We start from the raw sequence: 25,042 nt of genomic DNA, 5'->3' as shown, positions 1-25,042 counted from the left end.
GATGAAGTTTACACGTGAGGTGCTAATGACTTTCAATTAATTGCTGAAGTAAAAGTGCTGATTATGATGCTCGGCGTGATCCCGAAATAGTACCAATGATTCGAACCTTAAAGCTTTTTTAAGGTAGACATTCCTCAATGCTACTTCCTTGTCGCTACTCGAAATTAGTATTAAACATATTTAATTCCTCGAAACCTGATGCTCCACCCTGATCCTGGAGCATCTGTAACATGTCCGAGAGTTCTTGAGGTTGCGTGCCAGGTCCACCCTGAGAAGGATGAGGTGGTTGTGGTTGTCCAGTTACTTGAGGATTTGATTGTCCACCATCTGGTTGAGGTGCTTGGTGTTGTTGGCTCTGCCACCCCCACATACCTGATAATTATGAAATCAATACTTTGAGAAATTGCGGAATATATAGAAGAATCGTATGAGAATGAGAACTGAACTTACCTGGATTATTAGGCACTGTTGTGACTGCATGATATTGTGTAGCCGGTGTCCTAGCACCGCTACTTAACTGAGTATAAGTTGGTCCGCTTGGTGACCTAGACGGACTTAATTGACTGTATTGATATCCTTCTGTTACAGGTTGCTGCAGATAAAAAAGATTATATAGATTAATTATTGAAATTAGGGAAACTAAATAGAGGTCAGTACAGTAAAATTACTTGTCTTCCAATAGCCCATGCTTGTTGCACCGGAGTTGGGGATGTGTTAGCTGGTTTTTGAATTCTACTTAAAACTGAAGAAGATGCACTCTGCTGACCAGGTGAGCCATAAGCTATCGGTGACTGCGTTGTTTCATATCCTTGATAAACATTTTGCGTACTGGACGGCCTAGGCTGCTGAGGACCTATCAAATATAGTCGTGTAAATAAACGTGTATTATTAGTATTATATTAATATCTCATAAAACTAATAGTTTACCAGCTGTTGCTACAGCTGCTGGATGTGGCATCATATGATGACCTGAATACAGAGGATCCCTAGCAGGATGTCTCTGAAGAGAATAATCCAAGCCAGGTTGTCCATAAGCAGGTACAGCTTCGTTTTCTGTTTGGCCATCGTTGCCAGGATGGAATGACCTTAAATATCGAACAAAAATGTACCAGCTTTTATTTACCGTAACGAGTTTAGTTTGAAAAATTCGGCTATGATAAATATGTAGAATAAGAATTTTCCTAGTATAAGAGAGCGTACTTTGCGTGCGTGTTTGTGCAGACAATGTATTCAACCTCGTCATTAAATGGATTTAAAAATGCAAACGCGGATGTCCTTAACCACACCCAGTCACGATTTTTGGCTCGAAATCTGTACATTACAGACACCACTTGTCCTTTCAGCTTCAGTACTGCAAAGAGATACAATGCAATACATTAACGACACTGAACATTTTGTGACAATTGATTCGTGTGTCCTCCACGGTACTTTACCTTGTTCAAAACTTTCCCTCATATGCGTTAAGTCCTCTGGATGAAAGAATTCGTAGCACGGGTGACCTAAGAGTTCTGATGGTGTGTAGCCTAAAATTCCACCCACTCTTTGATCCACGAAGGTAAATTTACCTTCTGCTGAATGACGAGAGATAAATTCTAAAAAATTAAATCGCCTGGATTACTTACAGGTTTCCATGTATTATATTAAATATTATTTCTGTAATGTTTGCGCTTACTTACCATTATTGCTATTGGAACCTGCTAAATCGCTATTGTTTGGTGTGCTAGTGACCTGTAATCGTCCAATGGCAACCAGACAACAATTGCTACTGGTGTTTTCATCCGCAACTACACCGTCAGGTCTAGCTTGAACACTACCTCTGTCACCTACACCCCCACCTGGTACACACGGGGGAACAAAATCACCTACAGCGTAAAATTATGAATCAGTCTAGGACTCTTCATAATGGTTCACTGATTGTTATTTATATACTGATACATACTACAGTGTTGTGCTAAGTGTATCAAGTCTATTTAGACTGGATTGTGCTTGTACTTGTACCAATGGGGATATCTCTGTGTGTCATATCTCAACATACAGTTTGGAAACTGAGGAATAATAATCTCACATATATATGTATAAATGTTGTTCCTTTCTAGTTTAGAGACGACCCCATAAGTGATCCCAAGCATACAGTTTTTCAACTCAAACCTAGTAAGAACGGACGTGGAGCCTCTACTGTTACAATCATCTACCTAATCACTGATATTTCAGTTCATGAAAGTAAGTACGTAGTTCCTGTTTCAATCGGAACAAGAGGAATAATTCTTAAATACTTATGGATAAAGGAAACAAAAGAACGGAAACTATAAAAACAAGAGAGAAGGATAATTTTATTGAGCCTCGATTCGCGGAGAGGATTTTGAAACACGGAAACGCACGAAAATCCTCGTGAACCCTCCACTCGAGCCCGATCCCCCCCTTTATTATGCATCAGGGGCCACGATAAAGCATACAAATTCCGCATCAGCTCGTCCCGGCATAGTTATCGGTATTCCGGCTCGTCTGTCGGCTGTTAGGTCAAGACAATTCCATTCATTCTTATAAACCGATCCGTATACTATCCGTTCGCGGTCTGTTCGCTTCTAGCCGGTTCTTAATTTATAGTACAAACGTCGCTATCCCCGTATTCTACGAAGCCGGTCGGTTCTCGTTCATATTCCTCCTGCACGCTGTCTCCCTCGCTTTAAAATAGAAAGTTGGCGCTACGTCGCCGCGCGACCCGTTATGTCGACGGCGATTAACGACGAAACATTGGAACCCGTACGAAACTCACCGTTGGAGGGCCAGTTTTTGATGTATCCTGTACAATGGACTACGGCGTAATTTTGACCGTCCCTGGCTGGACCGAGGGAGTTTCTTTGCTTCATACGATGAAGACCGTGGGCAGCGGCCATGTCACCGGTCGCCTGGAGGTTTCCGACCTTCATACGGCAGATGAAACCTCTTCTCGAGCCCATACACATCCTCATGGACGCTATGAAATAGACATATTCTTCATTATTAATTCTTCTGGTTACATAATACAGGATCATTTCCAAAGGAGATACTGATAAATTGAATTTTACTGAAGAAAACTTATACAGCGAGAAATGGCGAAGAACCAACGTCCACTTACACTGGCCCTCTTTCTTTACGGTCCCGGTTTTGAGGTCCAACACCCTGCCTCCGTGCTGCGGTTCCTCAGCGCTTAATTGTTCCTTTACTTTCTCGGTGTCATCCGGATGAACCTGCGAATAGAGGCTGGTACCATACCAGTCGCTTTGCGTGTAGTTCAGAACAGGTGCAACCGAGTCGGAGACGTAGATGATCCTTCCAGTGTCGCAACTGACGACGAAGAGAAATCCATCGGCCGCCTCCAGAATCAGGTGTTTTAGCTCTTGGTCGGTGAGGAAGGAGGGCTTGTAGGCGTTGTCCGTGGCCGTGCTTCCGGTACCTGCGACAGAAATTTAATTCGTCTGAGCTACACTCGTTAAATCGACCCCCACCACCTGTCAACGCACACGATTGCGTCGGTCCTATGCGTTCGAGGATACCCAACACGACAAACACCGAGTATCGATCTTCAATTAAAGGGGGATTCCCTTTTTCCTTAATGAACATGTTTTTCTATCACGTTCGATGTAAATGGCAGCTATCGATCGGAGAATCTATCCGAGCTGTTCGACAGAGAGTGCACGTGTATCGGGCGGGCAAAACTCTTCAGACGAAACGAATGCTTCTAGGGAGAAACGTGTAAGTACTCTCGTACGTGAAGATCGAAGACACTTTTGGGGTTGGAATTTAATCCCTTCTTTGTTAAAGAGCTCAAACATTTAAAGAACTATCGATCAGCTTCGCGTTCTCTAACGATCTAGTTTCCAAGACTTTCGGAAGGGTTAATGAAAATGCACCGTGAGATGAATATTCTGACGATCCAGTCGTCTTAACGGATAACGAAGTAAGGTCTCTAACGCTTGCATCGAGGCCAACAGATGTACGGTGCCAAGGGTGCATCGGTGTATCTCGTGGCCATCGGGGGAGCTATGATTTACGACTGCTACTAAAAGCAATAGTGTATATAGATCTAGATTAAAACCGTGCTAAGATCGCCGGCGGCCTGGCACGGAAGATTGGCCAGGTCTCTCTCTTCGAGGAGCAAAACCGACCGAATCGCGGCATTAATGTCCATCGAAGACGTTCTCTACTGTGGAAGGTAATGGTAACGAAGGTCATCCGGGGTCTTCCATAGATCTTGTTTGGAAGTCGTTAAAGTACCTCTTCCCGGAATTTCTCCGTATATCGGGGTAAAGATCGCATCGCGCGGCTCGCTCTCTTTCTCTCTCTCTCTCTCTCTCACTCACACCCGCACCTCGCGGGATCCCGTCCGCTTTGCAATTCCGATCTTGCACCTCGATAGTTACCTGTGCTGCCGAGCAGCTCCGTCCTCATTTTTGGTACCGAACTTTTTCTCTCTCCTTCTACCTCGTGTCATTGGTAAGTGTTAAGTTTTCGTATTCAGACGTAAAAATTCTATCGACATTTCCCCATCTTGCAATTGAGTGGAATATGGTCCCAAGCATTAAACAGCCCATAGGCAGGGCTTGAAAACTGTTACGATTTCGGTATAGGTTCTTGAAACAGCTACGAAGAACTTTTATTCTGAGTAACTGTTACGAAGAACCTACATTTCAGGCTATATAAGTTTCAGTTACGGTTCCTATATCAGCTCCCATATCAGTATTGTTTAGGTGTTATATCAGTTTTATAACAGTTATTTTTTAGGTTCTATATCAGTTCTGAATAAACTATATTCAGAATAAAGATTTTTCATAACTCTTTCAATCGGAACTTTTATATAAGAGTTTGAAACAGTTATTTTCGGAACCGTTTCAAGCCCTGCCCATAGGACGATACCGATTTCTCATACGACTGCTCGTAGATCACTTCGACTGTCTGGACGAGAGTTCCAACCGTCCAAGCGATGTATGTCGTACGACAAATCGTATCGTTTATCGTCTTTAGATACCCCGTAGACAGTTCTGTATCGGACCTGCTAATTGTATGCTTCGAATATCTGTTTCATTTGCAAGCCACCAATTTCGAAAGATGAAATGACCAACGAGGCGCGTCTCACGGGTGCAACGAATACGAGGGGTTGGTGCGTATACGCGTAAACGAGCGTCGACATATCCCGGAGGCGATAGCCTTTCCTCCCGGTCAGGTAAGAGAGAGGCTCTCCGGTTCGAGCAATTTGTATTCAGCGGCCCTCTTGTCGGGAAAGAGGAGAAGTGGCTATAAACAATGCGACGCACCACCAATACTTAGCTGGAATCACGGTACGCACACCGATCCAGAGAAGAGGGGAGTGGAGGAAGGGGGATCCCGTGTAACGCGTGTGTGCACGCAGTCACAGGGACACCGGGGCTAAAGGGACAGCCGACGGAGCAACTCCACCCATTCTTACACCGGAAGCATATATCGCGCTTTCTGCATTCGATATGACCACCGTACGACGAAACCTTCGGTGAATTACGACCGTTCCGGTGCAACCACCGGCCGGATGAATTCTCGTCAGAGACTGACAAGAAGCGGTTTCCCTATGGGACACTGGACATCCCTTCGTTGATACAAGCTTGAGATACCACTAACGTCAGGGACTCTATTATCATCCTCCAGTCACTTTCTGTACATTTTTCTGTTTTAAAATAAGGACTGATCAACAGAGTTCGAGCGTGGATATCGAACAAGATCGGTGTCTCTATACTGAAGTTCCTCCGGTGGGCTAATCAAAGTTTCAAATTTGCATCCGTATTATTATCGAACGTAAGGAAAATACAGTTTTAGCCGTGCTATGGGTGTCCGATAAGGCACAATGTAGCTTGAACGCGGGACGTGACGATTAAGAGCCTGCGATGTTTGAGTTATCCGGCACGGGCAGGCTAAATAACTTCGGCAACGCGATCTTCGAGTTTTGACTCGAAGCGATTGAATTACGATCCGGGCAGCTTGCTCCATTCCGGTCGCCTATCGATGTCGAACATTGAAAATATCATGCGACTAAAATATAGGTTCCTAGTGTTTGTTCCTTTTTGGACTTCGAAACACTAAAAGAAATACTTCATGTTTAGTTCACCATTATAGTGTGTATAAAATTTGCCTATTATAAATTTTATAAAGTGACAATGTGTCTAGAGAAACAGAGAATAGGTAATGTTTCTCTGATCCAGGGACGTTATCGATCGAGTCATAATGGTAAAGGTAAGTGTACTCACCCCTGAGGTTCTTCATATGGGCGACCGCCATCCTGAGTATCGTCAATTTGTCCGGTTTCCGTGCCAGGGCTGAACACGTCGGCACCATGTCCGATAGTTCGGTGATGTAGGCGGTCATCTTGTTCCGCCGCCGCCGCTCGATCTCGCAATGATTCTCCCTGCAGTAAGTCGCAAGACAAAACCAAGGTAATTGCATAGTTCGAGAAATGGCTTTTCGTCTGACGGCGAAAAGATCGTAAACGACGAAGCTCGGTTGAGGTCTATTACACGCGGTGAATCGGGGAGAGAACGGAGGATGGTCTCCGATCATTCGAAAGAAATTGTCGTTTCGTTTCTCGAATTAAATAATTATATAGTTAATTCTGAAATTAACGCGACAACATGGAGAATTTGTTAAACGATCGCAATGGGTGCAAGAGTGGAAAATTGTAATGGTCCGGTTGCGGGAATCCAGCGGCGCGAAAGAATCTGCATCGAGGAGACCGGGTCATTGATAAGGGTGTTCGTGATCAATGCCGCCAATAAATTCTGAAACGATGCCTCATCGAGAAGGTATATCGGGTGAAACCACAATTTCAGGGGCCTCCCTGTTATTACGCTACCAGAGGGTAACCGCCGCGGAGTAACGGCGCACGTCTCTTTGCCTCGGCTGGTAATTGTCGGCGCGCAATCGTAAATTTAATGGCATTTAATTCCTGATAATTTCCGAGGGAGGGCCGCGAGTCAGATCGCACGCGAGAAAGTTTGGAAGTTATACCGAGATATATACGCTGGAGAATTTTATTTCTTAATTAACCGTGGCACTTCTGGAACGCACCCCCTGTACTTCCCGATTTCGTAAAATCGTCGATCACCTATAATCATTTTAGTTATTGCGTTGGATATTAACACACTGCGATATAAATTTAGAGTAACTTGTGTATCTCGCTTGAATAGGAAGATTATTAAGCATCTCCTTCTTCGTATTTCGTTGAAAATTTGTGAGATCAAAGGGAACGAATTCGTTTATTTTCCAGTACCGTTATCCGGGATGTTCCTCCGACTTGGGTATCGCTGGGGAGAACTTCCTTTTGTGTCTACCAGCCAGATAAGACCCTCCATCTCATTCCGAGTCCATCAGGTACTATTACCTCATACTTATTCCATCTTCGGATCCTCCGAGTTTCATTCTGTTCATGTAAATACGCCGGAAAGCGCATTGAATTCCCGGGAATGCGGCGGTATCTTTAATTCAATTTTCTCGTTTTTATTACACCCCCCTCGTTATTTCGATCGAATTTACATTCCTCGAGTTAAATAATATCACGAATTACGCTACAGTATTTTCGATGACCGAAGAATACAAGATGACAAAATGAAGTTGGAGTCTCGAAGATTTTTTTTTATCACTAACAATAGCTTGAATAAAATGTATTTATGTGGGGGGATATAGCTTAGGATTCATGTCCAACGCAATGTCTTCGTATTGTGAACATTGACCTCTCGTTAAGTTCCGCATCCAGGACATCCACCCCGTCTGGGGCTTTGCGACCCCATTCAACAAAATCGTTCTCCGGTTGCTCCGCGTTGAGACGCCATGTTGATTACAATGCTGGAGTCATTATTAACATGGTGGAACTAATTTGAAACTTGGTGTATATTAGCCACTCGATATGATGAATCAGCGGTTCCAGTAATTGTCAGGTAAGATTCAAGATCGTCTTCCGAGTCTTCCATTAAAAATGATCTTTTGTCCGGTATATTTCGGGAGTTCATTGGGTTCTAGCGTCAAGGACTGGCCAGAGATGGTTCAGTAATGATATTCCAGGTGGATGCTCAGAGGCAGGACCTTCCAGTTCGTTGGAAGTCCAGGAGGATCGGTAACGTTCCTCGCCAACGTGGGCTCCGTAGCAGGGCCCGCTATTTAAAAGAGGCCAGGGCGCTTAAAGCGCAAGTATAAAGCAGGGTATGTACCGCGCACAGGACGGTAGAAGAACACGAGGAGAAAGGGGCAGAAGAAGAACCCGATCCAAGGAGCAGGACAGAGAGAACTCCTGGGTCAAGGGTCAGACGTTCCGAAGTTGCCCGCTCGCTCTGTGGGTCCAGCGGAGGCTATACAGGGTGGTCGTTCTCCAACCAGACCTTTTGTCTTCTTTAAAATGACAATTAATTTTGGCAATTCTTTTATTTCTCCTTCCTTATTTTATGCCCCTTTTGCTGGAACAAATTCATCGATTTATATTTGCTGGTTCTCTATTCGTTGCTGTACGTAACGAACTACGACATGTTAATTTCAAAACAATTAACAGATTCGAGATGGTGTCAATTCCCAGGGACCGACATTGAATTTTCCGTTTAACCGTCGGACTCTGTGGACCGACTGTATCGAATCTGATAAATAAACTTAATTTATATAACATAAAAAGTACACTTACAAAACTGTAATTTATATAACATAAAAAGTAGATATATTGTATACTCTGTACGGTCAAACATCTGCTGAGTGATCTCCGCCGGCCGAACGGAAAGTACATCAAAATCGGTTCCGTCTCGAACGTGTTAATGATTAAAAATCAGTCAGAATTTCGTTAAAGCTGCGTATCAAGCAAGGACACTTGAAATGATTATTTAATGAGCCATAAAGTGGTAGAAGAATAGAAGTGGAAAAATGAATCTGAAATCTTAAATTTTATAAAAATCTTGAATATTATTAGATTTTGTTGTTATAATTCGTGATTTTGATTTAGAATGATTTCTATTTGACTCGAATAATCATTCAACGACAACCTGACCACTGAAGAACCGAAGGATCGAGTCGTTTCTTGAACTACACACCCTGTATATCGATCTCCGCATTACTATGATACAAAGTCGGCACAGAAATACACGTACCGCACACATAAAATCATTCTAAGGGGGGTAAAGAAGAGCCTCGTCGCACGGAGGAAAAGGAGATCGCGGAGATCGGTCGGAGTCATCATCATCGTCATCATCATGATCATCGTCATCAACGTTGTCGTCGTCATTGATACTTCGTATTGCGATCCTATAAATGACAACGTCTGCGCGGTGAATTATGGATTCGTCTAACGACTGTACGAACGAACTGTCGATAGAAGTTCTAACGACTCCCACTTCCACCTCTCTCCTTCTCTCTTTCAGCACGCGGAACAATGAAATGAATTATGAATCGATCGAGGATCGTTTAATGCGATCGTATTCGTTATCGAATATATTTCGAACGCGCAACATAGCGGTGGACGTATGCTAACGAGCATCTAGCTACCGAGTGATTTATGCTAAATCTTAATATTCCCGCATGCTAATGACGACAGATGTTAGGCTCAAGCTCCGAAACGGGCCGATGGTTAATTTTTATTGCCACGAAACCACGGATTTCCGGGTCTTTCGATCGTTGAACGCTTGCCAGTCTTTATCATTTTTTATTTAGAATTTATCGATATAATAGTATTAGCATTAAGGATGTGTCTAACTTTCACCGCCTTTTCGCCGAATCCGAGCACAGTTTATACCCGAGCAGAAAATAATAAACCACCGGAATAGTGATTCCATCGCAAGTACGCGGCTCGTTAAGTGTCCCTTAAATCATTCCCGAACGAAGACATTATAATCACGATTGAAACGGTGAACCTTAGACGATAAATTCTCTCGGGGAACGTTTACTACCGTGCAGGCGTAATCCTCAAATCGCTGTGTTCATCGTGCGCGTTAGGACGTAACCGTATTCGAATATTCCTTGGTTAATGGCTTTAGGAAATCCATATTGTCCACATTTCACCTATAAAACAAGAGAAATCGAGACTTTATTTTACACAGAGGACAGCCCTACCTATGTAATAACCTGTGAAGTATAAATCCGCCCTGTGTAACGTTTTAGGACCGAAGTTGGTGTCCTTGCCGCGCGTTGAAATCACCAGAAACCACCTTTAACCTGATTCTCACGATAAAATCTTCCGGAAGACCATGAATGGGACCCCCAACCTTTTCGAATTCAAAACACCAGGAAAGCAATTCAATGTACAGTTTTTGGGAAGGTTGACCAATATCTCGCCGCAAGCTACTCGGTACCACGGATAAATCCAGGTAAGAAATTGTAATGTCTGACGCGAAAAGAAGAAAAAGCCCCAGCGTTTCAGCGCAAACCGCTGGCATTCGACGACAAAGGAGTCGAATCCGCGGTTTATGCAACAATCTCGCTGCCAAAAAGCGCAGGTATTAACGCGGCACAGCGAAGAGAACAGGGCACGGGTCGGAGGGGGCGAAGAAAAAGAAGAACGGGCAGCAGAAGCCGAGGCTGCGGGCCGAGAAGGAGGATAAGAGGGTTACCCGCCTTGCGGCCAGGAGGCCAGTAATTGCGTTATTAACTTAAAAGTGAGGTTCCTGGACGCTCGCGACATCGAGAGGCTGTTGCGGATTGCCGACTTTTCCGTGAAACATGTACACACTGTAGCCAGTTTTGTTTGGTAGCACGATACGAGGTGAACGTACTACCTGTCAGAATCGACGTAAAACGGGCGAATCGTTTCGAAGAGTTCCAAGGTTTCGTGCAAATTTTTCATATTCGTGCGTGCAGGTAGTCAGCATGACTTCGTACGAGGAATGGTATTAAAAGTAGACAAAAGATGGAGTAATTACGCGTCGTGTGTGTTCGACGTGTATGACAGACGATCTTGGAAACTCCGCGACAATTACGTCGATGAAGACGTCACAGAATGATCTGACTGATGCTTAATCAGCATTAAATTTTTGAGATTCGAGTACTGGCATGTCGACCATTTATCTATACGTACTATGTGAAAATTAACAAACTGAAGGTATTATCTTCATGAACGCTCCTCAGTCATACGTGTCAGTACGATATTCATTTCTAAACTCAATTTGCCTAAGCCTGTAACCTAGATCAATCACGGTGGCCAAGGTGATCCACAATTTCCGGCAATCGGTTCGCCAATCCTGATCGAACAATACTGAACGTTGCATTGTCTGGCGTAATACGCGTCGCTCGTCGTATTTCATTTCGCGAATCCCTCGGCGTGTCAACGGGGAGTATCGCGATAGAGGATCGAGATACGGACGTCTTCGGTTGTAGACGTGGCCAAAGGACGGTGCTGTGCGCGCGTATAAGTACCTTATGTTCCCACGCTGGAGCAGCCTGGAGGGCTTCCCATTCCGCTATCGACTCACATTGGCGGGTATCATGTAGGTATGTATGTATCTTCGTACTCTCGGCCCCGGCATGTACAGGGTGTACCGCCGGCGAACATATTGGCCCGGGAGTCCGTGAGACGAATTAACAATGCCCGTCACCGCGCGTATCAGAAAAGAAGCCACCGAGAAACACGGAAAGAAACGATTTAGGGCCGAGACGCGTCTCGGGGCGACGTCGAAACCGGCTCGACTGATTTTTCGGGCGAGATAGGAACCGTGCGAATCGTCGTCAACGGTTTTTTTTTTTCAAGTACACCAGCGGGAACGAGGATTTCTTTCCTGGCGTGAAAAGCCTCTTCTAACCGAATTTCTGAGATCCTTTTCTTGCAGTTTAACATGGTAATGCTCGTAGTCTGTTGTTACCGAACAGAAATTGTTTCCTGAATCTGGAAACTAATCGTTTTGTTGATTGTATTCTAACATCGATTTGCAGTGTAATTAAGTAAACCTTCGCGTGCATCGTACGTTGTTGGTCGCAGAGAGAGAGTATCGTTACCTGCGGAGGCGTATTTCGTCCAAAAAAAAAATGTTGTTTAACCCGTTCACTGACCTCCCTCATTTATCGTAAGTCCGAGAGCATGCATGTTACGTCGAGCCTGACACTCACCTCGCAAATCTTTCTTTGTCCTGTACATTCTCGTCCTCCTGCCTTCTATATTTACACAAGTTGGGATCATCTTCGTCCGATCTGTAATGAAAACATCCAGTATACTCATTTGCTACTTCTTACGATCAATCGGTTAGTCTTAGTTACAAATCGTTTGAATAAAATGTTCATTAGTAAAATCGTGTGGCGATTGCTGATCGAAGGTGATGTTCAATCACACGAATTTCTAAAGACGATCGGTCCGATCATTCATGTTCCTAGAACTTTTCTTCTTCGACGCTCGACTCGTTCATCAGCCACTCCGGCTGATAAGACATTCCACGAGCGTCGCGAATAAATGTCGCGTCGTCGATACGCAAAGTGTAATCACTTCCGGATTACCAAACGCGAACGGCTGTTCATACAGAATTGGCGGTCGCCTATCCAACTTCCCCAAATCTGGAGCGTCGTGTAACAGTAAGTCGCTCATGCAATATTCACGGCCGACGGTGCTCTATAACGCGAGCCCATGCCAACTGTGTTCGCACCTGCGTTCAACTCTCGACCAACTAACGAATCACCTAGACCTCTAACATCGGGATCTCCTTAATCAAACGGATCCAAAGTTCGTAATAAAAACGAAAAAGAATGAGATTTAACGATTCTTCCTTTTTAGAAGCCCATTCTAATCGATCTGATCTAACCCAATCGATCTATCGACCTTCGCAATAGGGACTTGAAACGGAGTCACATGGTCCCATCGTCTCACTGCTTCTTTATCTCCATCACCAGAGTCACAACTCAATTTCCAACGGGAGCAGACAAAAAAGGAAAAAAAAAAAAAAAAAGAAACCGCATGGAGAGTGTCGTAAATCCGTCAGTGGCGTCTAGTTACCAGCGTGTTCTCTCTTGGCGCACCAGCGTACTAAGCACGATAGAAAATTATGCTCTCATTGGGGGTACCGGCGGTGCGCATAGAAATCCGGCTGATCGTCAGTCTATTACGGCGAGCGCGGGTGATGTACGCCTCTGACCCTGAGCGAAAAATCCCCTTCTTCCCAGCCGCCTGTGCCCCTACCCTCGCCGTGATCGTTTTTCTCTTTCTTTGCTCTGGTGAACGCCACACCGTGCTACAGGCCAGCATCTTACCCCCACCACTTTGCCCCTCCCTCCCCGTGAGCTTCATGAGTCCCATGGGCCTTAGAGGACGAGGTGGGGGTGGTGGTGTAGGGCCCGCAACGAGTGTATCCGGGTACACCGAGAAGGCTCCGTGCTCCAACCTCCCCACCCCACCCTCCGCCATCTCTCTGCGCCCCTTTTTCTTTTCCCCCTTTTTTGCTCCCAGGGCCCGAGCAGACTCCGAGCGGAACGAGGAGGAAAAGAAGAAAGAGAGAGAGAGAGAGAGACTACGGGGCTTGGAGACTTATGGAGTACATAATGACGCGGCCCCGCGGTATTATGTCGACTTAACAGATACGTATATGCATGCTCGCCGTGGAGAAGACGCGGCGGTGTCCAGAGAGCTGGGACCATTCGGAGCCTTCGGGAGCTGGTTCCTTTGGGAGATTGAGCGATCAATGAGTTTTCGATTACAGGGGGCCTTTGATCTTTAGAATCTTTGTGGCCACTGTGATTCTTGAGGGGTTCAACAATTTTTGGATTTTCGATTCACAGGATTCTCGATAGATTCGCAATACTTCTCGATTAGCAGACAATCCGTGGACGTGTGTATTCCTTCGACACCGATGGACTCTTATAAAGGGTATTTGAAATTCTCAACTCAGAAGAAAAGACACAGATCGAATAGTCAATCATAAAATGCACACGATTACGACGAAGATGAGCCACGTCTAGTCCCCGACACTAGCGAGCAAAAAAATTAAATCCGCGATAAAGCAATCCGGTCACGGAGAAGCGAGCATTTGCATACAATTTCATGTCGTGGTTAAACAAACGCAATTTGACATGTAATTAGATTTTCTCGCTACGTTTAACAGACGGAATCTATGAACCTCGCGATCCCGCGGCGCCCGTAACTCATTGTTTAAAACGTTTAAGATGTATCGTTCTCCGTTTCATGATTTAGTATCTCGACAGAGAAGATAAAAATCGACGTTCAGCCGCCGTTCCCACGGATTCTCGGTCTACAAATTACCGACTGTTCTTTGAAGTACTAGAAATACGAAGATCTATGACGGAAAACAGAAGATCGAATGTTTACAGACACATTTACAAAAACCGTCTGGTGATCTATAGACATTTCTGCGTAAGAATTTTTTTCTTAGCACTTTCTAGGATTATCTATAAATTATCACGTGTGGTAATCTATATAATTGTATTGCTTAACGAGCTCACAAACGTGCAAGCTCGATCGTGTAGAATGAAAAGAGTAAATAGCTTCTCCATTAATCCGGCAACAGCACGTTTCATCGACCATTATCTCGCGGTATAAGGCTCGCAATAATGTCTTGATAACCGTCCCTTAGCAACGTATCGCCGGTCAGTTTTCTTCTATTACTACTACCGTCATTAATGAGATGCGGCGTTACATGCGCTGTAATCAATCTTAACACGCGGCGAATAGCAATCGTTGCCGCGGCTGGATACATCGGCCCGGGACGGTTTTGTCTCGGTATCGATCGCCGAGTTAGTCACTTTTGGACGGCTCGAGACATTATCTAATTAACACTTGCACTTCAAAATTCTACTCACGAAGGACACCTTTCATTTTTACACATATTATTCTTACTTCTACACCTACTACTCTTGATCAAATTTTAACTACTTCGGCTAATAAAAAAAATGTTAAAAGTGGAAGTCAACGAGTAACATTGTTGACCTATAAATCGAAGGATGAAATCTCGTATTAGGTACTTAGAGTTCTCAAAGTGTTGTTTTAAGAGGTATGTTTGGAACCATTCCCCAGAACAACATTTAGGACACCAAGATTGCATGGCCCTGTAACGTACGGATAGATCAGCTTCTTCGTCGAATTGTACACGGCTAGGCCGCAGATATGCGCAAGTGTCCGACTACAGGAAGACTAGGTAGATGTAACACACGTGGACGTAGAGGAATGGTAAACGTAAATGTACAAGGACGATCGCAGACATCGAGGAGAAACGGGGGGAGAAACAGGGGGGTCAAAGTCGTGACTCCCGAGTCAAGCTGGAAAAATGCAAAAAGGCGCCACTGTAACTTGGACACAGCTCCTCTTTCTCGAGATTTTTCTCTGTTTCGTCGATGCCCAAGCGTCATGTTCCTCTGCCAGCTCCAGAAGACAGGCCTAACTGGGGGTTTTACCCGTAGGGTTCATTTTTACACCCCTCTACGAACACTTTAGATCATTACTCGCCAATCGAGACCTGACTTCTGAACCAATTCTGTATCCACTTCAACTGAATAAACATGCTAATTCGTGGAAGTAGTTTTTGGAAATACCTTGACGATTTGGAATAATATTCACCCGAGCAAGGTTGGAGATTCAATCGTCTAATTTAACATTCTTTTTTCCCTGACACCGTATAACTTCCGCGAAGCTAGAAGGAAGCTCTAACAACGTAAAGACGAAGGCGAGGCGAGGCGACACTGCGCAGACTAAGAATCTAACACCTAAGCACGGTAGCGTGAGTTTTTTCATTAGGAGAGCGGCACTGTCGGCGGTGAGTGTTAGCATATTAAAAGGAAAGAGCGTGGCTATTGGCGGGCCCAAGGTACGAGCCCCGCAACAGGAGGCGGTCCATCGTTCTTCGTGCCCGGGTCTCTTATCCGCTCTCCTCCGACCTTATTGGTCACCGCCTCCTCGATCGCTCCTACCGACCCTCTGTGCTGCTTGCACAAAGTTTTCCGCGACTCACGATCGCTGTGATTCAAGAGCAACGAGCTATCGTATCACTGGCTGATCGTCCTCCCTGGCAATCTTCAGCCGCGAGGCACTAATGGCACCAGAATGTGTTATAAAGTAAGCCAGAATCCGTGAAGAAGTTCGCGGCAAAATGACTCTTGAAGATAGTCCAGGAAAACACAGGCAATCTCTACGAAGTGGTACGGAACATCTTGATCGAACGGAGTTACTGTAAAAGACGACAGAATCATGTAAACGAGAGAACGATGCACGAAAATGGGTGGATTTTTGTCGATCATGAAAAAATACTCGCAGTTTACCGAAAGATACAACGATTTATCCCTGGACCGATCGTTTCACGGTAGAATGAAACGAATGAGGAACTCGAACATTCTCACGGCTGAGGAAACCCTTATTGTTTAGGGCGTGCGGGCTCGCCTCGAGCGGAAAGTCACGCGACTGAAACGTAAAAGGAAGAGGAAATAAGAAATCTACTTAATTGCGAAACGCCGTTTGGTACTCCTGTTCATTCACCGTGTAACTGCCTTGTTGTCTCGACCCTTTCGTTACGACTTCGTTCGCCGATGATCACGATTAAGGGCGTAAACGCGTGCCAAACCGCTCTCTCGAACCGACTGGCCGAAAGGACACAGAAGAATGCGTATGCTGATTCTATTGCCGTTTTACAGATGTTATCCATTAAATATCATTACTGTACAGAGTGGTTAAACAAGAATTTCGTTAGAAATGAAAAACAGATTTAACGATTGATGGAAGAAGTGCATTTGAGCCATGAGATTTATAAGCGAGTCCCTCGAAAGTACTATGGAGACTTCAACGCGTGGTAGCACATGTACTCCCAGAAAATACTGCACGAGATTTTGTATCCTTTACACGAGGAACACGTTGAAATCGATAAGTTTCAACGTCGTTAAATCAAGCGATCGATGTTACTTTTCATCGAAGCATAAATATTTAAAGGGGACTTTAGCGATGCAATCTGAATTAACGAGCGTTCAACGAACAAACGCGACGTATTAAGCTTGTGATGTACTATTTTGTGTAACGAGCCCGGGGCTGTGTGAAGATGCATGTCGATATTGTATGACATAAATATGCATTATGTGATGCATGTACCGAGCGTAACTAATAAGGTCTTAATTACGAATGAAAATAATATGCGCACCCGTCTCAGTCTCGAAACATACTTTCTTCATCGTGTGGCCATCCGGTTCAACGCCTCCTTGCGGGACAAGCTTCCATAAAGATGTGTTATACATATACGCTGGAAGATCAACAGTAGCCGAATAAAAATTAGCTCATAGTTATAATACATAATTACAACGAACTATTCAATTAGTTGATTCGATTATAAAAATTTATTCTCGTCGCAACTATTAAAGATTTATGAATTCAAGAAATTTGTTCGGCACAAATGTTTAATTTATTGTAGACAAAAAAACGAGGCTCTCTTGATGATCTCAATCCATCTTTATAATTGTCAGGCACTATAAGATTTATCTGGTTCCTCGGAAGACTATTCAATCAATTAGAAACTCGTTAGTTAAGGATACTCTTAACAATTTTGGGGAAGTTTACGATCGATGGTCTGAAGAATCACGCGTGCCCAGCACATTACGTAACATAATGATCTGGTAACCGGTCGCGTAAATTCGCGAACAGCCGCAAATCTCTGGTACGTGACGAATTCCGCGACGAGTGGGTTTTGTTTGGTGCCTAGCACGTTCGATGCACGTGGTCGAGCGTACTATATTAAGCTCGTAGTATTAGGCGGTTACCTCGTGGCTATGATTGTTGCGATCCTACGGAAAACAATTCCCGTTTCTCGATTTTCGTACTGTAAATCCCATTGTTAATTCAACCGGTTCGAATATCACTGCGATTTTTTTACCTTATCAGTATTACCATCCACGAAATTACTGTTCAATAATAAAGGACACTCAAAAATCCTTTATGCCATCGCCGCGTTACCAACACAGATTAATGAAAACAGTTGTTAAGAGAGACGGAAAGAAGTAATCCCCGTGGAAATCGAATCAGCCTTATTACCGTTCTGCTCGAGTAGAGTCGGTGATCTCGTAAAAACAACAAGCTCGAACTGTTAATCCCAGGACCGGGGATCCAGTTCGTGGATGGAGAACTGTAAGAATGTCCCGAAGTTGACGAAGAGGAGGAAAAAGAAACCAATGGAGCGTGACTCTTCGCTCGGGATTCAACGAAAGTGAGAATAAACCGGCGAAGATAATGGCCTGACAAAAGAAAAACCCGTGAAGAGGGGAAGAAAAAAAAACTCCCTTTCACAGGCTCGTACCACCGGCGACGGTTGCCCTTTCGATAGATCAAGTTTTTACGCGATCGTAGAAATGCCAGGCGGCCTCCGCTACGGTCACTCGGCCAGCGATTTTCGCGAACAAAGAATTTTTACGGTTTTCAGAATCCTTTGTACCCGGATAAAAAAAAAAAAAAAAAAAAAAAAAAAAAAAAAAAAAAAAAAAAAAAAAAAAAAAAAAAAAAAAAAAGAATTAATATTTTTTGGCCAGAAGAGAACCCTTTGAAAGGATGTCCTGTCCTTTAAAATTACCATTAAATTCGCGGCGCCGACTGAATGGAATTTCCGACGACACACGACACTTTTGTGTAAGTGATTTTTGTAAAATGGCGTCGATACCGAATCTGTCGATGAAAAAAGAGTCACGTAATACACATTATACCCCCTAACCAAAGTATGAGGAAGTCGAATATATTTGTTTTCCAGTTCTTTTGTATGTGTAATGAAGTCGATGGTCGGTTACGCAAGACATTGTACAATAATGAAGCAATTTACTTCCGCCGAAACGTGACATTATTTATAATCCGCGGCGTCGACGTGTTTGCGTTCTCAAGAAAAAGTTGCCGATCTTGTAATAACAAGACGCATCAGCGACAAATGTTCCTTGAGTTTTCGATGTAAATCCGGTAAGAACATAATTTTTTGCATCAAACTAATAACTCATGACTGACATTAATAGTTTAAAAATTTAATTAAGCAGCACTTTTACAAAAATTTCTAAAGGCACAAAACAAGTATATAAGTTAATAATAACACCTTTGAAATTAATGTTAATTGTTGTCGCGAGAAAAGTGTACCTGGAATCCTATGGTTGCTTTTTTAAATTGAAAATTAGTAAAACAGTCGCGGCATTTGTCTCAACACGAAACAATGTTATCGAATCCCCGTTAGAAGTTTCACAAAATTCATGTTTTCCGTCCACGTGGTGGCGGTAAAGCGATTTTACGACGGTTTCGCGGCGTTTTTACGCGAGCGCCTGGACGATAATCGAGCTATCTCGATTCAAAGGTAGCGTCACTATTTCGTTTTCCAACCAATCAGGCATCAACCGCGCGGTGCGACAAAATTATTACCGATACGTCGGAATGTTTTCACGCTGATAAAACGGTACGTGACAAATTTCATGCAGAACTTGACATTCGTTTCATCGGGACGATATCAAGTTCGCTTTAGATGTCTTAATTGAAAATGCCTCTGACATTCTAGTCGCCCTTATCTTCGATTATCTGTATCGAATCGGTGACTCGATCGAAATTCTATAAAATGAATCTCGAAAGCGTAAATAAAATTTCTTAACAAACGAATTCGCCCCTTTAAGGGTAGATTATGGGATGAAGATTGAACAGAAGAAAATTCAATCCCAGTGGCATACCTCACCATCATTCAACAATTAATGAGATAACTAGTTACTATTTCCACGAAGGCATTCCTACTCCTCTTAAGAAGCCGGTATGGAAGACGAATCTGATACAGGGAACGCAAACGGAGGTTGCATGAAGCGTTCTAATTATCCCGTCATTATCCATCACTTCATAATTAAATAATTTAACAGGAAAAATTCTGAAATGCTGAACAATTAACACGATATTGAAGATAACGGAAAATATACATGAAACAGTAACAACACTCAATGAAAACAGTTCTGATTCATCAAGTAACCATTCTATTCGACTTATTCTAACGACACAAGAACGATCGAGTCGGTGATCCGGTTCGAAAGCCGGATAACTTTTATGATAATCCGCAAATCGCGGCCCCACGAGCCACGTATTGTCCAATTGCCCCGCGTAAATCTCACATAATGGGCCAATAGAAGAAATTTCCGAAGCAAACCGCAGAAGTTTTCCCTCCCCCGTCCGCCGTCCCGCGTTCGCTATTGATTTAAGGGAATTGCGAATCCACGACCGCTACACGCTCGGCTCTCTCAATTTCAATAAGCAATTGTAAGGAACGACGGTCACGATTCCTAGACTAAACTAGACCGAACACGGTCTAGTTTAATGCCCCTGCTTCTTTATATTTCCCCTCTCTCTCTCCTCGTTATCTATGCAACGACGGTCACCTACAATTTAAAAACCATGCGTTACAATCGCGCTACAGTAGGTATCTAGCTACTAAAAACCAAATATAGGTATTCTTAAACGAATTGGTTATTGTTTTTCGTTCGTGAACGAAGGATTTTCCTCGATTCGTGAAAGTGAGCTTCGAGTTCCTCGCTTCTTTTTGTATCGCAATGACGCACGCGAAGATAACTTTGTTCTATATATATGAAACTGCTCCACTTTGTTGAGAATGTTTACCCTGAAAAATGTTGATTAAGCAAGTGAATCCTGGATGCACCAATTCAATGTGATCAAAGGTTCTTCGTACAATTTAACTTTGACACTAACTTAGAGGGAAAAAAAAAACACCTTACAACCAGGAAATTTAAAATATACCTTCCACAACACAATATTCTCTGCTTGTCACAGCTGTTTAACTTATCGGAACAAACTTGCTTCAGCTCCGTTTCCCATCCTATTTATCCCAAGAACACCATCAAATTTCCCGAAAACTCCTTCCTCGAGCAACGCTCTATAAACCGGCTTTGTAACCGTACCGGGTCAACAACTCACCCCCAAAAAAGCCGGAGGAGATCGCGATCTCACCGTGAAGAACGAAAACAAGAAGAGAGGCTGGGGTGAGAGAAAAGGAGCAAGAAGATTAAAAAAACAAAAAGAAATAAAGAGATTTTCGAGGATGATTTACCTCCGTCTCTTGGACTGTTGCGCGTCCGAGTGGGTCTGCTGCATATGATGGGGCGATAGGTTGGGCCCGTAAGACAGAAGCTGACTTCCGACGGTGGGGCAGGCTGGTGGGGGTGGTGGGGGTGGCGGGGCCAATTGGTAGCCCACCGAGGAAGCGGTGGGTATGTAATGCGAAGGGCCCGCTCCCGGGCCCAAACCGACCCCATACCCGCCGCCCCCCGAACCGCCCCCATACATACCACTGCCACCGGGGTACTCTATTTTGCCGATCTTTCTGACCTTCTGTTGGACCACAACAACCGTTCCCGAGCCCTTCGTTCGCCTTCCGCCTCGATTATCTCTTCATCTTGCCCGCTACATCCAGCAACAATGAAAACAGTCCTTCGATTCCAGGTAAAAGAATCTTCCGGCCACTATCACTTCGAGGGGATAGACCTCGATCACTTGGATTATACTTTAAGAAAGATACACGGGGTCTAGTTCATGTTCAGACAAGGGAACAAGTGTGTGTCCGGATCCAATGGTCCTTCCGCTAAGAGTACCTCTTCATCTTCCGCCAGTTAGATTCGATTGAAAAAGGAGGAAATCTTCCCTCGAGTGCAGGCGGACACTTGTTGATTCTAGATAGAAGAATTTTCACTGGTATCAATGTAGTGGTAGTCTGGATGATTGACTTGTGTTTCGCCGGAGATCCAGGGGACTAGTTCATGCTCAAGAACAAGTGTCCTGATCCCTGGTTATCGGGAGATCTTGGGACTCGAGATGAGAAGATTGCAGAAGAATGGCTGAATCTGATCGTTTTCTATGATTGGGGATTGAGCAGTCTGATTTCGCAGTGGTTCAGTAAGCAGACATTCTCTAACTTGAGAATATATTTCCTGTGTTTTTTTTTTAGGATTTCTTAGTTCCTTTGGTTGTTCATTATATCAAAGTTCTTCCCAACTTATTCTACCCGCTACCTTAAGTTCCACCCTGTTGTTTCCCATAAACTGACAAACGGTTCCTTCGAATCGACCTCGTACAATCCCCTATTGGAATCCTGAAACCGTACGTTCACCTTCCTGGGTTATCTCGTCATCTCGTTACCGAGGGTTTACGCGAAGATCTATGCTCGATGAATCTCTGATACTTTACACCCTGTGCACAGCGCCACGCTCCTGCCAGATATTCCAGACCTGTTGGTCGTAGATATCCACGACGAATTTTTCCAACAGATCCGACCAGTATTTACGGCCGACAAGCCGAGGAATTATCAGCGTTTCGTGGACTTTATTTCCATTTTTCCTGGTGTACCCCGAGGGAATGTTAAGAGTCTCTTCAACTAACAATATTTAACGTCACTGGGAAACTACAGGAACTACTCCGAACTTGAAGGAACACGATTCGACGAACTATTTTTCGATATTTTTCACTAGAACTAATTAACACTATCGCGAAAAAAATTTGTAGTTTGGCTATGCCCACACTTTCTGTATCACATGCTTGGGGATGATTTCTGCTATGAATTAACAGACACTGATAGATTCATCTTTCTCTCACACACAGTAATATTCAGAGTTCCATTCCAGGCACAACAAGTCCAACTTCTGTCGCGATAATGACACGTTCGAGGGAACACCGAGGACGCCTATTCGATTGCGTATGCATTGTCCGCGCTTTCGATATTAGCAGTTTCGGTGTCGTTTTGGAAAGTACGGGACACGGTGGATCGCTTTCACGCTGGTGAACCGGGGCTAATAAGACTACGCGACTAATCCAAACGATTGACACTCGTTATTCTACCGATAGTTTCACTTTGTACTTTGATTCCCGTTTCCATCGCGAGTACCAGCATTCTGAGCGAAACTTCTTTATTCTTTGATCGATAGATCATCGATCTTTTTCAAGTTCAAGGATTCTCGAAAATTGAAAATCTTCAAGAAGCTTCCAGATTGATTTAATCGAATGCCTAGATCAACGTCGTCCAACCAGGAACCGAAACTTCAACACGAATTGTCGTTCAACTTATGAAAACTTTCGGTAGACCGGTGCCCGAATTAACGAGCTCCAGGCGTGTACCAATCACGAGGCGAAATTCGAACGATCGATGGAGGGAGGGAGTGTAGATCGCGATCGATCGAGCACGGAATCGTCGAAACGAACAGAACGAACGCGGAAGCACGTTTCTCGGACGGATGGGTCGCCGACTAGTCACCACCCACAACTCGCCAGTGACTGATTCCACCATAGCCGCATAATGTGCCGCCGTGCTATACCCCGCTAAGGACTATCACTTCTCCCACCAGAGAGCCACGGAACAGCCACCGTGTAAAGCATGACTTTTAACTCGGGATGCATCGTCCTCGTTGTGCACGCTATGTGCCCACGAGGACGACCACGCTACCGCGAACGAGTTCGCCAACCTGGTCCACGGAAAATCCACGCAAAAGATTCTTCTAAATGTTTTTGTTTATCTATAATTTTTTGAAAATTTGAATAACATGAATCTACTGTTGTTCGCGGGACCGACTATAAGTATTTCTGGGAATTGATGCTTTTTTCTTTGTAATTACTCCGAGCTGTGGGGTGTATATTACAGAGAAATTTGTAATTAAAAAATTAGGTACTGTTATAGTAGACTGGTCCTATTGTTTAGCAGCTTTGTAAACTGTTTCATTTTCGTTTTACTTATGTAGATATATTAGTTAATCCTATAGATTTCACTATATTGTATATTGCAAAAACTCTGTAGTATTAGATGCAGTTCAGTTCTTAATAAAATATGATAAAGTCTCATAAACTTTGCAGTATCTATATATAGTAGAATAAACACACATAATTATACATGAACAACAATTTTATACACATTGAAGGAAATATGAAAATAGAATGAATTAATTTACAATATGACTTACCCAATGTGTGCTATGCCAGGACTACGCTTCTGTGTCATTTTACTGGGGTCACTCCCTATAACAACACCAAAAATTATGAAACTTAAGTGAAACTTTCAAGTGTCCAGGATTCTGAGAAATTATATAGGAATTCATATTATAATCAAGTCTACTTGCTGAACTATATACAAAATTCTACAAATAATTTTAATTGTTATCATTCCAAAACAATGTACATAACATTCAACGAATATTAATACATCTATGTACACTTTTTTAATGAGAACTGCTTACCTAATATATTTCATGTTATAAAGTTTCTTTTAGATCAATCTATTTGTGCCTTCACAGAGTACATTGATACATTATATCCTCACATGCTTCAGTCTGGTAGCTCAAAATTTTGTAAATAAAACACTGTATACGTATAAACGAACAGCAGAACCAAAGAAGAACAAATTCATTCATACTAACCAAGCAATGCATTTACATGTCAAATATACAGAACAATTCAGGGGAATGCTTGTATTTTATGATAGAAAAGTGTCCCACTTAGAGAGAAAAGCATCAACGCTGAAAAACTTATTTAAAGCTTATACACATTTGCCCAATTAGTGAAATAATAATAATGAATCAAGTAGAAATACTATCACTGAGACTTTCAAATGCAACTTCTGTATGGATTAATTGACTCCATCAGGAAAATGCTTTCAATGTCAAACAGGTTCGATATTTACCTGGTATAGAATGGGTGATCGTGGATACAGTGAACATTCAGACGGAATTTCTTCGTCACACTATTAAACACAAAAACAATCAAACAGCCAGTCCAACTTTCACGCGCACCCTTCGCGGCTGGTACACCTCGCTAACATCAAAACTGGGTGTTTACACTCGGCAGTCGCGCCATTTTGAAATTTTTACTCAGGATTTTATTTTTCCTCGAGCATGAGAGTCGAAATTGCCTTGGTTACAACGCGCTCTGTTGGACGACAACCTGAAACGAATGGCGCAGCAAATACAGGGTGCACAAAAAATCCCTATCCTATGAGTAAAACAGTTACACTTCAATAAAATATCTTCAATTCGTACTTACTACCTTTACGTCACTCAATTCTTCTATTCATACTTAAAACTATATATATAGTAAAATATAATTATTGCTCCCTTAACTCATGTTAGC

At 43.4% G+C, this 25,042-nt stretch overlaps 1 protein-coding gene across 3 annotated transcripts; it reads right to left on the bottom strand.

Annotated features, from left to right (window-relative positions):
- Nucleotides 1-60: 60 nt before the first annotated feature.
- Nucleotides 61-24,759, bottom strand: LOC107186248 (aryl hydrocarbon receptor nuclear translocator homolog). Of its 3 annotated transcripts, none has more exons than XM_015574073.1 (13): nt 24,597-24,759; nt 23,881-23,935; nt 12,067-12,147; nt 6,252-6,412; nt 3,116-3,433; nt 2,774-2,974; nt 1,677-1,835; nt 1,434-1,592; nt 1,201-1,351; nt 928-1,085; nt 669-853; nt 451-592; nt 61-372 (listed from the first exon to the last, which is right to left on the bottom strand). In XM_015574073.1, exons 1-13 carry the CDS (start codon nt 24,631-24,633, stop codon nt 155-157), a joined length of 2,025 nt encoding a protein of 674 aa, XP_015429559.1. In that variant the 5' UTR covers nt 24,634-24,759; the 3' UTR covers nt 61-154. The 3 variants fall into 3 exon arrangements, with proteins under 3 accessions (XP_015429559.1, XP_015429560.1, XP_015429561.1); XM_015574074.1 differs by having other exon boundaries at nt 6,252-6,409; XM_015574075.1 differs by lacking the exon at nt 24,597-24,759 and adding an exon at nt 24,334-24,368.
- Between the last annotated feature and the right edge of the window lie 283 nt (nt 24,760-25,042).

Source organism: Dufourea novaeangliae, unplaced genomic scaffold, assembly GCF_001272555.1.
Source record: "Dufourea novaeangliae isolate 0120121106 unplaced genomic scaffold, ASM127255v1 scaffold64, whole genome shotgun sequence".
Lineage (NCBI taxonomy): Eukaryota > Metazoa > Arthropoda > Insecta > Hymenoptera > Halictidae > Dufourea > Dufourea novaeangliae.
This window is presented reverse-complemented; position numbering and strand designations above follow the sequence as displayed.

Bases quoted from the DNA above. Each gene is read 5' to 3' on its own strand.
- LOC107186248 (XM_015574073.1), bottom strand. From the start codon at position 24,633: ATGTTCACTGTATCCACGATCACCCATTCTATACCAG. The intron at 6,413-12,066 runs GTGAGTGTCAGG...TGCGACTTACTG, and splicing joins GACAAAGAAAGATTTGCGAG to CAGGGAGAATCATTGCGAGA. The intron at 373-450 runs GTAAGTTCAGTT...CATAATTATCAG, and splicing joins AACAGTGCCTAATAATCCAG to GTATGTGGGGGTGGCAGAGC.